Genomic DNA, 16,112 nt, shown 5'->3' on the forward strand with positions numbered 1-16,112 from the left:
TGTAGCTAGTAATCCCCAGAGGCGAGGAGCCCACAGTCTAAAATGCTGCACATCCTAAGACAGCCGATTAGTTTTAATGATGAGGGAGCCCTTGAGATCACCTGTGTCCCAGTGAACACTGCAAGTGCGGAGCCAACATGGAGTCTGTCAAGGTTTGGATGCACAGCCTGTTCCTACAGTATGGGTCTGGCAAAACTGCATGTTACACTGAACCAAATAGCCTTGATTCTATACAAAAGAAAGCTGTTTAATTAGACGATATATCCAAGTGGCACACTGCTGACTAACAGGCTTATGAAAATATGGTGTTGGTGGAGAATGTCACTGACTAATACAGTTCCTGTTAAATACGGATGTGTGTGATACTATAAGGTGAACAATTAATTACTCAGGGAACATCACTGCTCAGTAAATTAATTTCTATAGTACGCATTTTAGTGATGAGGAAAGATCTGGGAAAATCATTTCTGACTATTAACTGAAATTCTTTCATGTGCTGTTTGCAGGAAGAAAAGCACAAGTAGCAATGCAGTACAGTCAATTCAGATTTGATGTATTTTCAAATATTCCCTCTAACATTGTATCTATTTGCATATGTTCTGTATACCTCTTATCGAGAGCACTGCAGGGAGCGACCACAAAGTGTCATTTTTATTTCAGTGTAGCTTTGCTATGTTGTTATGTTGGCTGTTTTTCAGTTACCCAGTTTCAGTCCCTGGATGGGTAAAGTGAATCAGTGGCAGATATGAATGTACATGAATGTAATTAATGAGACTGAAGAAACAATACAGTATAATTACGCCTAAATGCAGGTATAACTTTGATAGGAGGTTTCACATTTCCAGTGTCCTGAACAGTACACTTATGCATATGATTTACAGGAACACACTGTACATAGTTGTAGTGGTCCCACAATGAGAGAGTCTGTGTACCTGCATGGTGAAATAGCAGCTTGCTCTTTGCCACGGTACCATCTTAAGAGCCTGATTTGCAAAAGTGCTGATTCTACTCAGACGCTGCTGTTGGCCTCTCCGTGCTCAGTGTATGTAATACTGAAAATGATGACACAAGGGAGAAATCGCTGTTGCTGTCTCCTGGACATGGCAGCTGACTTCATGTAGAATATAATTTATGCAGAACATGCTGAGCGGAGCACAACAGTAAAGTATATTATGGAAAACAACTTGTTGCCAGCACATTGTCAGTTTTAAGTCCTTGTACCCCACAGAGCTTGCACCCTTGAGCAAGGTGTTAAACTTGGATTGTTTCATTAATAATGTAAAAGAAAGGTACTGTGTACCGATATATGCACATATAAGATAAATTGTGTAGAAATGCCCTGTGGTAAAATGATTTCACACAATTTCTGGTATTACAATCAGTATGCAACAACTGTGAAAGTGGACCATATTTTTTTATTTGGGACAAGCCAATTTCACAGTACCAAAAACAGTTACAGTGTGTTTCATTATCATTTTTTGGTCCATTTAAATAATTAGATTTTTTATTGTGGTAAATTGGTGGGAGCAGCTAACTCATTAACTTGGAATTTTTCATGGAATCTTCTCATTTGCACTGAGGGGATTGCATTTGTAAAGTAAAGTAACAAATCTAATGTGTGCTTCCAGGCACCTGTTGTAGTTGTAGGCAGAATTGATGTGAAGCCATTAAGCTCTGTAGTACCTGACCTTACAGAACTGATTATTTCTATTGCATTTGTTCTAACTGTTCTCGAGAAAAGCTGAAACTTGTTTAGCCAAGATTATACACTGTTCTCTTGATTCCACACTTGTAGTACTCTTCACAATGTACACCAGGTCAACAGTGGCTACTATGTAGTCTTGCAGGGATTATTTGATTTCAAGTTTCATCAGGGTATTTCTGATTCTGACTGAAATGATCAGACATTGTTTCACTAAAAATGGATGTAATGCAGAAAGGGAATGGTCATATGTAATGGTAGAATGGTAACTGAATGGTACTTTAATGGTAATGGTACAATGATGAATTGCTGTTGTATTCTAGTTTGCTAAATAATTGTCTTTACATTTTTTCATCAAAGTTTTGACCTTGTTTGTATGCCCCAGTCTAGTTATCATTTTAATATGTCTGACCTCAAAATTGTCCGGGTATTGGAGAATCAGTTGTAGCTCGAGAGCCAGGTCACCTCCCTCCTCTAAAATCCCACTTTAATCACACTCTTATCTAAGGAGCTAAAATTCAATTGCTCAGGTGATAGACTTCAATCCCCTTGACTTCTCCCGCTTCAGAATAGTACAATACCTCTGCTCTTCTTTTGAGACAGAACAGCTGGGACACCTCTACTGCATAAAGCTTAAAATACGATCAATTCTTGCCATATCTTATGTGCAGAAGTTATAAACTAAAGTTAACAAATTAGGTACATTCGCACATATAGAGGAATGCCTCTCCATGTATTGAAGAATTTGGAGTTATTTCATTTATATTGCCCAATTGTTCAATTAATTTTGCTAAAGTATAGTATATCTCCTATATGTATACTTGCACGAAGTACAGGCAGGAAGTGCAGTGAGTATGTGTTATTTGACATATTCCCAGGCATTTAAACATTAAATATTACAATAGAATGATATCAGTATTCAGATTATTACACATTTGAAGATCCTTTTTAAAATGTTGGCCTGCTATAATACTGGATATATAATGTAATGTATAACACTAAATCTGGATCATGATTTATTCATGAATAATTTAGTGGAATTTAGAGGAAATGTCACCTTGCTTTCAGTAGCTCAGCCTTGTTTTTGCAATCTGTACCTTTATTAACCAGAAATAATCAATATGGTAGCGAAATCAATTTACATTAATAGCATTTCTTAAAACAAAATTTATAATGCCCAAGTGTTTCAATAAACCAGTCTGAAACTGTATGTACAAGTAAAACATTGACTTTAAATTTGTCACACAGCATTATTAATTAGACCAGACTTTTGTTTCAGCCATAGTTTGCTGTCTGACATTTTGTCCTCTGACATTGCTGTCTGACATGGGTGGATTCATTCAGCCATTCTTACTAAATGAATACGACCAGCATTTTAAGACTAAAGGAATGTCCAAAAAATAATATACCAAAGAGTGAAATGCTGGTTATTCCTGTATTTATTCAAAACAAAACACTTGATACATTGCGGCCCCTGTATATACTGCACATTATATGTAAGTATATAAAAAATGTAATTGTCAGTTTGTGAGGAAAGCAGGCAGAGGTTGGCCCCAGCAGGAGTGCTCTAAATGGATGCCAAGTACTGTTCTCTGTAAAACAGGGCAATTGACCAGAAAGGTAGGATGCTATTCCTCAGAACAATGGTTGGTTTTTTAATTCATATTGTCTGCCAAGTCCTGCCAATTCTATTATCTTGGAATGTGCTAAGCAGATTAAATGTAAAGTGATTACAACATTTGTTTATTTGCAATCCCGTTTGTATATGTGGGACAAGGCTCAAGACATTCTTCAGGGATTTTGGTCCATCCTGTCTTGATAGCAGCATGCATTCGCTGCAGATTTTTCAGCTATACATTCATCCTACAAACCTCCCGTTCTCTATTGGATTGAGATCTGGGGATTGTGTGACCCTTTGGAGTGAACTGAATCCAGTGTTATTTTCATGGAACCAGATGATGCATGCTTTGTGATGATGCACGCTTTGTGACACGGCACATTATCCTGCTGGAAGTAACCATTTGACGAAGTGGACCATAAAGGGAAGCACATGGTCAGAAAAAATGCTTAGGCATGTTGTGGCATTCAAATGATGCTCACATCGCATCAAGGGGCCCGTGGCTTGCCACAAAAAACGTTCCTCACACCATTACACAGCCAGCAGCCCTCACCTTTGACAAACGGCAGGCGGGATCCATGGATTCATGCCATTTACGGCAAGTTCTGACCCTGCCATCTGCACGCCACTGCAGAAACCCAGACTTGTCTGAGAAGGCAATGTTTTTCCAATCTTTTTTTCCAAACCATCTGACACATTCCACCCTCTGCATATAAAAACGATAATTGTCAGTTGGTATTAAGGCAGACAGATGCAGTCGACAAGGTTGGCCACAGCAGGATTGCTCTTTTCTCTCTTCAAAAGAAATAAATAAATTGATTCCAAGTACTATGCTCTGTAAACAGGGCAACTGGCCAGAAAGGTAGGATGCTATTCGCAGAAAAAGAGGTTGTGTTTTTTTTATTCGTATTGTCCATACGTCTTCCAAATGCATTATCTTTGAATGTGCTAAGCAGATTAAGTATAAAGTGATTACAACATTTGTTTATTTGCAGTCACATTTTTATATGTGGGATGATCCTGGAAATATTCTTTAGGGATTTTGGTCCATCCTGAGTTGATAGCCTCATGCGGTTACTGCGGATTGTTCGGCCACTCTACATTCCACCTCTTCCCAAACGTGCTCTGCTGGGTTCAGATCTGAGGAGTCTGCAGGCCACTGGAATGGACTGAAGTCACAGTCGTGTTTGAGGAACCAGATTGTAACGATGCAAGCTTTGTGACATTATCCTGCTGGAAGTATCTGTTTGATAAAGGGTAGACTGTGCCCATGAAGGGAATCACATGGTCAGACATAATGCTCAGGTATGCTGTGGCAGCCTAACAATGCTCACTTGGTATGAAGGGGATTTATGGGTATCAGAAAAATATTCCCTACTCCATTTCACTATCATCAGCAGCTGGCACCATTGACGAGGCAGGATGGATCCATCGATCCATAATGCTGTATGTGCCAAATTCTGACCCTACCCTCCGCATGTCACAGAAATCAAGATTTTTCAGACCAGGTATTTCTTTCCTATCTTCAATCATCCTGTGTTGGTAATCAGGTGTCTACTGTAACCTGTTTTTTTGTGTTTTAGCTGACAGGACTGGAAGCCAGTGTGGTGTCCTGCCTCTATAGCACTTTCAGTTCAGTGTTAGATGTGTTGTGTGTTCTGAGATGCCCTTCCACACGCCACTGTTGTAAACACCTGTTATTTGAGCATTTGTGACATTATTGCTAGCTTGAACGAGTCTGCCCATTTTCTTCTGACCTCTCTCATTAACAAGGTGCTTTTGCCAACAGAACTGCTGCTCGCTGCTCATATTTTTTTGTTTATCACACCATTCTCTGTAAACTCTAGAGACTGGAGTGTGTGAAAATCCCAAAGGGCAGCAGTTTCTTAGATTTTGGAACTAGCCAATCTGGCTCCATAAATCATACCAGGGTCATACAGGTTGGTAAGATCAGGTCTTGCCGTTTCTAATATTACTAATGGCGACAACAAAAATTATCCACTTCACCTCTCTGCATGCTTCATATTGAGTTGCAGTCACATGATTCAGTGATGAGAAGAGCTGCAAATATGTTATCTTTTATAATATAGGAGTATAACCTTTTTAATGCAGGCAGGGGCTGTTCTTGTGTAAGTTGACTCTGGTCCCTCAGGGAACCAAATGGGAATTTGTTGCTTTACAGATCCCGGTAGATGTCATTTTTTCATCATTATTATGAGACCATAATTGTAAAGCCACTATGATTTCCATTACACCTGAGACTGTAATGTCTTTAGACTCATGTAGTTTGTTTGTTGCTAAGTGATTTAGACATGTAGAGGGACTGCTCAGAGATTCATGGGAACATGTCCTAATGGGAATAAATAGCAAATTGTGAGGAAATAATTGGCAGTACATCTTTGCTGATTGTGCTGTTGGCTTACGTAGACTGTATTGTATTGCAATGCCAATACCTATGTGTTTGTAAGGAATCAGTATTGTGTTGAACTCACAGTATCACAGTTTTTTCAAACACCATTTTTCATCAATTATTTTTTCATTGAAATCGGATGTGTATTCATCCATAATTTAGCACTATTTCTTATGGTTAAAGTTATCTTCTGAAGGTCTGGGGGAACCAAGGGAATGGTGCGTAGCTAGCTCAGGCTTCTACGGGATGAAAACACCAGTCACAGTGAAGAATGCAATCGTCAGATAATTGTAATATGGGCTTGGGAGCAGACAAACATCTTCTCAGGATGCCAATCTTCTCAAAGATGATGCAAAATATTGATGCAGGGAATTTTTAGAGGAAGTCTGTAAACTGATGAATCCTATTGCTCTGTCAAAAATGGCATCAACATTTCAATGATTAATTACATTGCATGTTGCTAAGCAACTATGCATAGTATTTTGTTGGCATGTTAAAATCATGTACGTAAAAAGGTATTGCTTCTTTACTTAAGTATGTACATCTGTTATCTTCTATGCTCCCTCTTCTTCCCATTAAAGGAATATCAGTACCAGCCTGAACACAAACTTAATGTGCAATAGAAAAGGATGAAAAATAACTGCAAGTATATTCCAATAAATACAATAAAATGACATAGCAGTCTACGTATTTAATGACACCCATACAGTCGGTGTGTTTGTGTGTGGTGCGCATGTCTGCATGTGTGAGCTATTCGAAAACAATGGTTACTTAGAATGAGTATACGGCAGTAGGGCGGCCTGTAGCGTAGTGGTTAAGGTACATGACGGTGGTTCTAATCCCGGTGTAGCCACTATAAGATCCACACAGCCATTGGGCCGTTGGGCCGTTGGGCCCTTGAGCAAGGTCCTTAACCCTGCATTGCTCCAGGGGAGGATTGTCTCCTGCTTAGTCTAATCAACTGTACGTCGCTCTGGGTAAGAGCGTCTGCCAAATGCCAATAATGTCATATAATGTAATGTATACAAAGGGAGATACAAGGCCTTTCACTCATATGAATGTCTGTCAGTGTTATTCCCAATTAGATCGTCTTATAAAGCTATGTAGGATATGTTTTTCAAGAAGCTTTTTGGAACTCTGCCCCCAGGCTAATACGTTGCATTACAACAGCAAAATAATGTGCACACAGTTTAGGCTATTGTGGCCATTCACTTAATACTTTTTAAATAAATATTTAAATTCTGCCTCTGGGCAACAGGTCAGCACATTGTAGTTTTGGGCTATTTGTGAATCAAATTATATTAACAAAACTGTGAGATGCATTCAATATGATCATAATCATAATTTTAGTAGAATATTTGTCATATTGCTGTTCATTAATTGCTACAAAGCCTTGAGTGCATAGAAATCCCAGCATGCATGCGATGTAGTTCAATATTAGCCTTGTCATAAGCAGTCAGATCTGTCTTTGTTCTGCAAGTAAACCAAACTTTAAACTAGCAGCAACAATATCCCAAATAAATTGATGCCTTAACACTATGCGCATTGGGTCACGTGGGTTTTGGCAATTTATAGTGGAAAACCTGTGAAAAAGCATTATGTTTCCATGGTACCCTATAGTGTTTAAGAGGCTGTCTGGGATTTCTGTGGCCATCAGGTCTCATTAATGAATCGTGTAACGATTTCATGAATTATTAACCACTTGACTGAAACCAAGTCTGATGGTCAAAGTGAGACAGATGGAAAAATGATAGGCCTCTAAGTTTAATCCATGTTTTCATCTGGGTATTTATCTAAGCACCTGTTTTTCACTATCGATACAGCACATACGCTTTCGCAGTCTGCTTGAAATTGTTTAAACTACCAGTTTTTTCCAACATGCCAGGTAGACCAGTTGTCCTGCATAATGTCATTTCTGGTTTAGATATTGAATTTCACAAACGTGATATAAAAGAGGAGAGCAACTTTCGTGAGCGAACATTGGCTGGTATTGCCACAACAATGGCTGCAGCGGGGTGTGCTGTTTAGCTCTTTTCTCCTGGCAGGGTGGTTTGAAATAGCCAAAGGCAGGGTGTGGGGAAATGTGTGCTAAATGAGCATGCTCCATCTAATGGCCAGATGTTCCACTTCACTAGGGACTCTGGGATGCTACAAAGCCAGCTGTCTCCCAGCTTGGAGGAAGACATAGTGGCTTGATGCTTCCAGTCTGAGGAAGTTGCTCAGGAACATATTAGAGTCTATAGTTAAAAACAAAATGCCGTTCCTTTCATTACCTGGCTGACTGTTCCTTCCGGGTTTTTTGGGGCTTTTTGTAGCAAGCCCTACCACATTAATAAGTGTGACTGTAATCCAAATTAAATTCAGAGAGTCTGATCCATATTTTAAAACCACAACTGTTGCTTATTCTTCTGTTTCAACAATAATTAGCACATCAAGGGCTGGATTTGACTAATAATAACACTAACACTATTAATAACTGTAACATCAACAGAGGAGATTTCTCGATGTTGTTCAAGCCTTTTGTTTGCATTGGTGTTCATTTTGTCTTAGCCTATAGCTGGAGCACTTGTCTGTGCTTGTCAAATTAAATCCTCCAAATGCTCTCTGGTTTGAATTCCAGCTTTGTTCTTTGAATGCTGTTTCATGTATTATATATGATGACTGTAAAATCATTCATCAGACTCTATTGTTATTCCCTAGTAGGAGTTATATTTAACTTGTATAGGTCACTGCATTTCCTATGGAGCTCCACAGGGAATATCACCTAAAGAATTATGACTTCTTTGACCCAGGTGTAAGCATTATTCATGTTAACCCTCAGCAATGGACTGGTTTAATGCAGAACAGAATAATTGTCGGCCCCAATTATCACAGCCAAAAATAATCATAATGTTGTATTATTGACCTCAGTGGACGTGTATATTGCTGTTATGATTAATATTATTATGGTTATGCATGTGTGTGAATCTGTGTGTGTATGCGTGTGTGCCATGAGCAATCTAAATACCAGCAGTGGGTCTCAGAGGCAAGGGGCATTGTTAGCACACAAGCTAAACATTCTCATCCTACTTCAAATAGCTATGTTTTGTTGTGTGCTAATTATCTCAGGTGAAGGGGTGGCCTATCAGGTTTTACTTTAGACACAATTGTATTTGCCACACACGATTGTATGATTAATGCAAATATTTCTTAATCATGCAATTCTCACATTCAGGAATACATAATATAGCTGAATCAAAGGGTGTCTGGCAAGCCATCAGCAATGGCTGAATCATTTTTTTAATCAAGCGTCAGTAAATGTGGTTTAAATTATGTCTTCTCATGTAAAAACATTTCCTCACATTCCTCAAATTTCCTATTGGTGTCTCCTCTTTCTTCAGCTGGAACAACGTTCATATTTGGCAAAGGAGGGGGACTGATAACGTACACCTGGCCTGCTAACGACCGGCCGAGCACAAGGACCGACCGGCTGACCGTGGGCTTCAGCACGTCTCTGAAGGACGGGATACTGGTGCGCATCGACAGCGCAGTCGGCCTGGGGGACTACGTCATGCTCCACATCGTGAGTGAAAGCTCTCCTAACATGTCTGTTCTCCGGGGGAGGGGGGGTTAGATACAGTACCCACTTTCTGTTTTCTGTAACTTTTAGTGATGGGTATTAAGTATAGTAAAAAATTGGCAGTACATGTGGAATTTGTTCCAAAGTATTTTCAGTTAATTTACATGGTGATGGATTAAATTGTAATCACACGTAAAAAAAAGCCACCATTTTGTCTAAAACTTCACACATATTTGCTGAATATCGCTGTGTCAAATGCCGTCATATGCATCATGTCTGCAGTACATAAGAGATTTTTAAGGCAGTTCAAAAGGCAGCCATTGTCAGCCAGGCTGTTGTTGTCGTCACCTAAACTGTGTGTGGAGAGATGCGACTTCACAAGATGGAGATGCGCATCTTGCCTGCCCTCTTTAGCCCTCACGCTGCTTTCCAATGCCTTCTTCTGCCTGTCTGAAGCCCAGGCTCCCAGGTGGGAGAAGCTTCCTGGTGCGTGTCTGAGGTACACACAGATGCGCGGGCTTGATGTGTCAACAAAGCGCAAACGCCGTTTAACATTTGCTCTGCCGTTCCCGCACTCTCCAGATCACATCCAAACAGGATTTGCTCGCGGGCAACATTGCACTCGCGCATGTCAACTCGTGTTTTTTTTCCCCTCATCTGAGCTTTTCAATAATTAAGTTGGTATTATTTATTTTTTATTTTCACTAGACGTCCCAAGAGAGGCTGCATTGTTTTAGCATTTCCTATTTTGGATCGTGTTTCCAATGTGTCAAAATGGATGTGTCACTGAAGATTCAATATTGATCGTTGAGGCTCCAGCGTTACCCATGAAACATTCAGCACCTCGTGCATCGGCAAAGTGTGTGCAATACAAATTCGACCACGTCCAAAATGCCTCTTTGGCAGTTCCAAAATGTGTGGTCTTTTTGTGAAGGTGTTTGTTGCAATGGCACTTGAGACAGCACCTCAACAATAATCAAACAGTCCAAAATTAGCCTTCGTGTCTGTGGGAGGAAGTGGCTATCCAATAAATAATTCACCAAGCCTTTAATAGATATTGGCTTAGTAATTAACCTGCTGTTTCAGGATAGAAAAGAAGACGTTTTTAGGCTATTTTGTCAGCAGGGGGGCGATGCTTCGTAAATAGAACAGCGCTGCAACACAACATGTATTTATTTGTCCCTGGGAACAAAGGGGCCTGAAGGTGCGGTAATGGCACATTTAAAATACAATCAAGATGAATTCCTCTCCCATAGCGTTTCCTCTTCATCGCATGCAATCTTAGCTTGAGACTGCTTCACAATGCCTTGTTTTAAATTCATTTTAACAAATTATTGGTGTGCAGTTTCTGAGCTTTTTCAAGGACATGTGTGCTCTATTTTATTTATCAGTGATACACACATGCACGCACGCACACAGGCACACACACATATGGTACATTTCCATTGTATTTTTATTCATTTAACATCTTCATGTGTACTCGGCACAGTCACATGCACGTGACAGCATGTTCATTTCACCAGAATGAATATAAAATGTAATTGAGCAATTTGGCCAAGCCAAGGGGATGAGTGTGAATGGGACTTTTTTTTTTGTATCCAGGTGAAAGGGTTTTTATTTTGAAGGGCTTCCATCTCTACTGTCAAAATAATGCCTCAATTAATAGGATTTGTTCACAAATTCTTGACCTTGTACTTTAATGAAGAGAGATCAACTAACTTTTGGAGAGCAGTTTCCCAATGGTCTTTTCCTGTGGTTCCATCTGTCCGCCAGTTTTATTGTACCTCTCAAACCCAACCAACAGGGACCTCTTCACTTCAGAAAGACCAATAGCATTTGAGCATTTAGCACCCCCCCAACCATCCTTTTTAGGTGTGGATGGAGATGGACGGCTGCCAAATGGACCCAGAGCCGGAGAGCTGGAGTGATTTGAGCCACACATGGCTGCTAACCCGTAATCTGTGGAACCGATATTCCCACTTCTCTCTTTTTTCCTCAGCAAAAATCCATTTTTGGGCCAACGCCTTTTGTGTGTTATAAAACGCTAAGTGGAGCTCATAATTTATGAATAATTATAATCTTCATCATTTGGTGGTTCAAGCAATGTTGTTGTTAAAGCTTTTATGCTTGCATTATTTTGTTAGTACATTTTCCTTTTTTTATTGTACTGTATTTAGTTATTTCATTCATTAATATATTTATTTCTATTGTTGACACAGAAAATGGAGTACCTTCACATTTAGTTCATTACAAAATACTTTTGATCTGAACATACTACCGTCTTAAATATAGAGATGGGCTAGTTACTGTATATGCCAGTTTTGCAGTCAAAGGCTCACAACATCAACAACAAAATTAAATGAATGAGCTGTTTTGGTAGTAGTAGTAGTGGCAGTAGTGGCAGTAGGAGAGCTTTTATTATTGTTTTGATTGTAGTACTAATGGGGCATAATGTAATGAGTCAATTTATTTCAAATGATATGATTCAATTGGCATACATTTCAAACATTTCTTGTGTGCTTAATTCATGCTGTCGGACATCAAAATCCGTTTTTGTCCTCTGGGATCCTGTGACATGTTGCACTTCAGACTAACAGTGAAGAGGTGGCAGTCCAGATTGTTTCTTACCTCCCCTGGGCGCGTGATATTAGCAGGCCCACAGTTGGTCCCTCTGGGTTCATGCAGAACATGCCGTCTCACCACTAAACATCCATCCTTTAACCTTTCTGAGTGAGACTCTCCAACCTCACAGTGGAATAGCATGTTGGACACAGTCCCAGAACAGGGAAATGTCAGCTCTACTGCCCTTCAAACCTGCCACTTCTGAAATGGCATCTCCATTGTGGGGTTTGCACATCAAATAGAGAAGGGACAGTGCCGTTTGAATGACAAAATGTGAAAATAAATATATGTGATAAACTGAGAAGGCTATTCCATAAAAGTGAGAAATAGGAATGAAACTCAAGTAATCAGTTACTGTACACCAGCGATGGACAAGCAGGGCTGTTCCTGTTTATGGATTTCATGCCAACTTATGCTCTTGAATATTCAATTAGCCAAATCATTTATTAGTTATATTTTAGCTACATTTCTTGATAAGCCCATCAATGACAGTTGAAGACTGTCCTTGTGTCTCAACATATCATTTACTGTGGTCTAAATTATGGTAAAACCAGCACAAGTGTATTCCGCTAATTAACTCATTTGGTCAGTATAATTGGTGACAATGAAATACTGCATACTGTACACACCAGCCCTGGAGGAATGGAGTTTCCACCCTCAGTCTCTCCATTGAAAAGAAGATTGTAACTGGCCTTCAACAGTGAATATCATTACAGATCACAAGCTGTGCTCCATGCAGGCTGAATGAGGAGCGAACTAATGAGGAGTTTCCAAATGAAGAGCCCAGTCAGATTACATACTGGAGTTTTAAACCTATTAATCACAGGCACAAACTCTTCATAGTCTAGTTCAAAAGCTTTGGAAGCTAAGAGGGGGACCGTCATAGGCAGAGGTCAAAGCCAAGCCCTCTGAAGCACTGCCACAAACCCCCTGGCTGATTCTGACAGACTCCCCCGTTAACGAGTCTCCATATATCCAGGGCCACTGTTAAACTGGGCTCTGCATGCCAAATCCTGCCATCTGCTTGCGGAGAGCGTTTGCCAGAACTCCTCTAGCATGAAACCCCTTTCAACAGGAAAAATTGGTGGGGTTTTCCTTTGCGGAGGAAAATAACCCCATGTCCTGTTAAATTTAACAGCTCAGCAGAGTCATTCAAATGCTTCTCTATGTTTTAACTTGCATACTAATTGGAAAACTTTCAGAAGAATACAGTATATAATGTATAATGTGTTTTTAATGTTCGCTTTTTTTCTGTGAGCAGGGCTCCACACACCAACTGAGTTCCATATTTGTTGGAAAATGCTTTCTAGTCATTAACAGCAAATTCTTTCACTCCTACTGCTGCGCAGCATGAAATGAATTCATAATTATGGTGCCATCTAAATTGCAACTGCTCAGTTCTGCATGTAAGGGGGTATTTGGGAAAGGTTTTCAGCTGCTTCAAATGAGCTTTTTAGGACCAACAGCATATTGAATATTATATTTTTTGGATTGTTTTCCTCGCATTGTCATCAATGGACTGGACACTTTTGACATTATTGATAAAAATCTTGAAGACTGAACATTGGCCAGAATAATTGTAATTAATTTATACTCCAATTTTGTTGGTGACTTGATACTGCCAAAAGCAACGGCAGAGGTCAATTTGAGTTAATTCAGAGTCATTAACAGGTTGCGTTCCACAAATCGACAGCAGACAAAAAGAATAAATTGTCAAGGTGCAGACGTTCACTGCTGTGGAACTTGTTGACTGAAATCCTATAAGAGAGAAGAATCTAAGCATGCAGAAAATCAATAGTGTTGATCCCCTTTAATCATTCAGGACCATAACTACATGGTGCCTGTTGGTTTTCGATTGTGCCTTCCGTTGTTGCATCGACACGAGACGAGCAGCGCTCTCCGCTAATTCAGTCCAAAGAGGCTTAACGAAAGGTGTCATATTGCCAATGCTCGTTCTTTTAACCGATTTGTGAAGTGCCACCGTCAGTGTCTGCACAAAACCTGAGGGCCAAAGCAAGACAATACATCCCAAGTACATTTCAATTGATAGATAGATAGAGCAAGGCAGTGAGGGATAGAAAGGGATTGAGTGTGTTTGTATGTGTGTGTGTGTGTGTGTGAGAGAGAGAGAGAGAGAGAGAGAGAGAGAGAGAGAGAGAGAGAGAGAGCAAGTTAATTAATTGAGTTTTAATTAACCCATTTCTTTCATTGTTATTCTGGTCTGCTCTTGTCCCTTGATAGGAGCTATAAAGGTACACAAGCAAAGCAGCACATGAAAATCACTTTGTTATCCTCCATTATCATTAACAGCACGAAATAAGGGAGAAGGGTCTGAGAATTAATAGCATTGATCAATACTTAAAGATTACTTTCTGTGGGGTCACTTGTATAAAAGTACACCTGTTCAGTTCCAGTTGGCAGAATTGTTAACTCCATTGAATCTTTTCCAGCATGGCGCGTCTTGGTAACTGCCTCTGTCCAATTTGAATTGCTTAAATTAAAAACACACACATATACTCCAATCAAAAAAACATGCAGACACCCACACAGACACACACACACACACACCACGTGCACAAAGTATATGAATTATATGAATTCAGGAAGCTCACTTAACAGGCTGCTGTGCCTCCATTATTTTTAATGAAGCTGCCTGCTCTCATCCCACGCTGAAATTTGCAGTCAACTTCAATACACCTAATATACTGTAGATGAGTAAGCGCCACATTTCATATCGGATCAGTGTTGTTCTATTACTTCTGTTAGGTTGTTTTGTCGACCCATTGAGGAAACATTTGCACGCTCCATTTAAAAAGTGGCAAGTTCTGACGTAGAACAGTGGCTGTGTGGGTGTGTCATGGCCTCCCGAAACGCGGAACAAGTAGTTCTCCCTGGTTTTGATTTGCACTTTATCGTACGTCACTCTGGATAAGAGCGTCAGCTAAATGACTATAATGTAGCGTAATGTCATGACTTCTTTGGAGGTCTCAGAAAGCCCATATGACGTGGAGAGCCTGTGAAAGTGTCACTCCCCTGTAGTGCGCACACACAAGGCGTATTCATCGCCCGCTCTGCACTCTGCTCTTTTGCTTGACTGTGCGACGTCGCCGAATCGCTCACGTCCCTGATGGACACACAGGCTGCTTGAAACTTGTTCACACTTTGACCTAATCCAGATAAGCGCCCTCGTAATCCAGCTGGGCCATTGGCACTCAGCAAATGAAAGCCAGCAACAGTTTGAATTCATTGAGTTTTTTAATGGAGCTCATTTATTTTCAGGCCCAGGAGACCAGCCTCAAAAAATAAACTATGTGAAATTCATTCATAATTTAGAAAACATGCTCACTTACACACATACACTTGCATTTTTACACTATCTGCTGTTAGCCTCACTAATCAGAACACAGGGCACAATTCCCCAGTTATAAAATGACACCTATCGGAAACAAATCATTGAAAAATCTGAATTTCAATTCATTCATGAAATAACAATTTCAATACAATGTTTATTTTTCAATGTACCAACACAGCATTAATTTTAAATTAAGCATGTGGAGTTCTCATGCATAAAGAAATCTAAACTACAAAACTACCTGACTTAGTTTGGATTTAGGCTACAAATGTTCACTCCACAACTCCTCTGTATTTATTATTTTGTAGATATGAATAATCACAACTTTCATTATCTATTAATGTGCAGAATTGTTTACTACATAAATATGTAACGGTCTTAGAAAGTAATTGTCCTGCAGATTTTTCAGTTATCTTAACTTTCAACCCTCAAACACTGAAATAAAAACATTTTATAAAAGTGAGCATAAGAATGGGTGAACCAAAGCACATAGTCACAAAGCAACCCTATGGAGATGGCATATAGTGTATGTACCATTCTAGTGCTTGTCTTGTAGCCTATTATAGTTACAGACATGGGCTTTGTTTTATGATTTACAGATCAGTGGGCTGATGAACAACTAAATCTGGCAAGTAAACTATTATCTCTGAAATGTGATCACCTTGTTTTTGGAGTGTTTCGGGAAAAAAATCACCACTTTATTCCACTAACACATTTCTCAAACATTACTATCTACTTTGTTTCATTGGCAATGGTAATCGCAAAAAGTCATGTTCACAGTGAATATGTCCAAGTAGCTAAACAGACAGTTTCATCTAGCGACAGCAACGTAATTAAATTTTCAGTAAT

At 39.6% G+C, this 16,112-nt stretch overlaps 1 protein-coding gene across 18 annotated transcripts in view; it reads left to right on the forward strand.

Annotated features, from left to right (window-relative positions):
* The window catches only part of nrxn3a (neurexin 3a), a 329,043-nt gene that overhangs the window by 235,551 nt on the left and 77,380 nt on the right, over positions 1–16,112 (forward strand). For all 18 annotated transcript variants that reach the window (XR_009708171.1, XM_061233256.1, XM_061233271.1 and 15 more), the window contains one exon: positions 9,111–9,292. Coding sequence is in view for 17 of the 18 variants with exons in the window: in XM_061233256.1 (XP_061089240.1) it covers positions 9,111–9,292 (182 nt within the window). In the remaining variant the exon portion in view is untranslated. The remainder of the gene's footprint in view (positions 1–9,110; positions 9,293–16,112) is intronic.

The sequence above is a fragment of the Conger conger genome, chromosome 1 (genome assembly GCF_963514075.1).
Source record: "Conger conger chromosome 1, fConCon1.1, whole genome shotgun sequence".
NCBI lineage: Eukaryota > Metazoa > Chordata > Actinopteri > Anguilliformes > Congridae > Conger > Conger conger.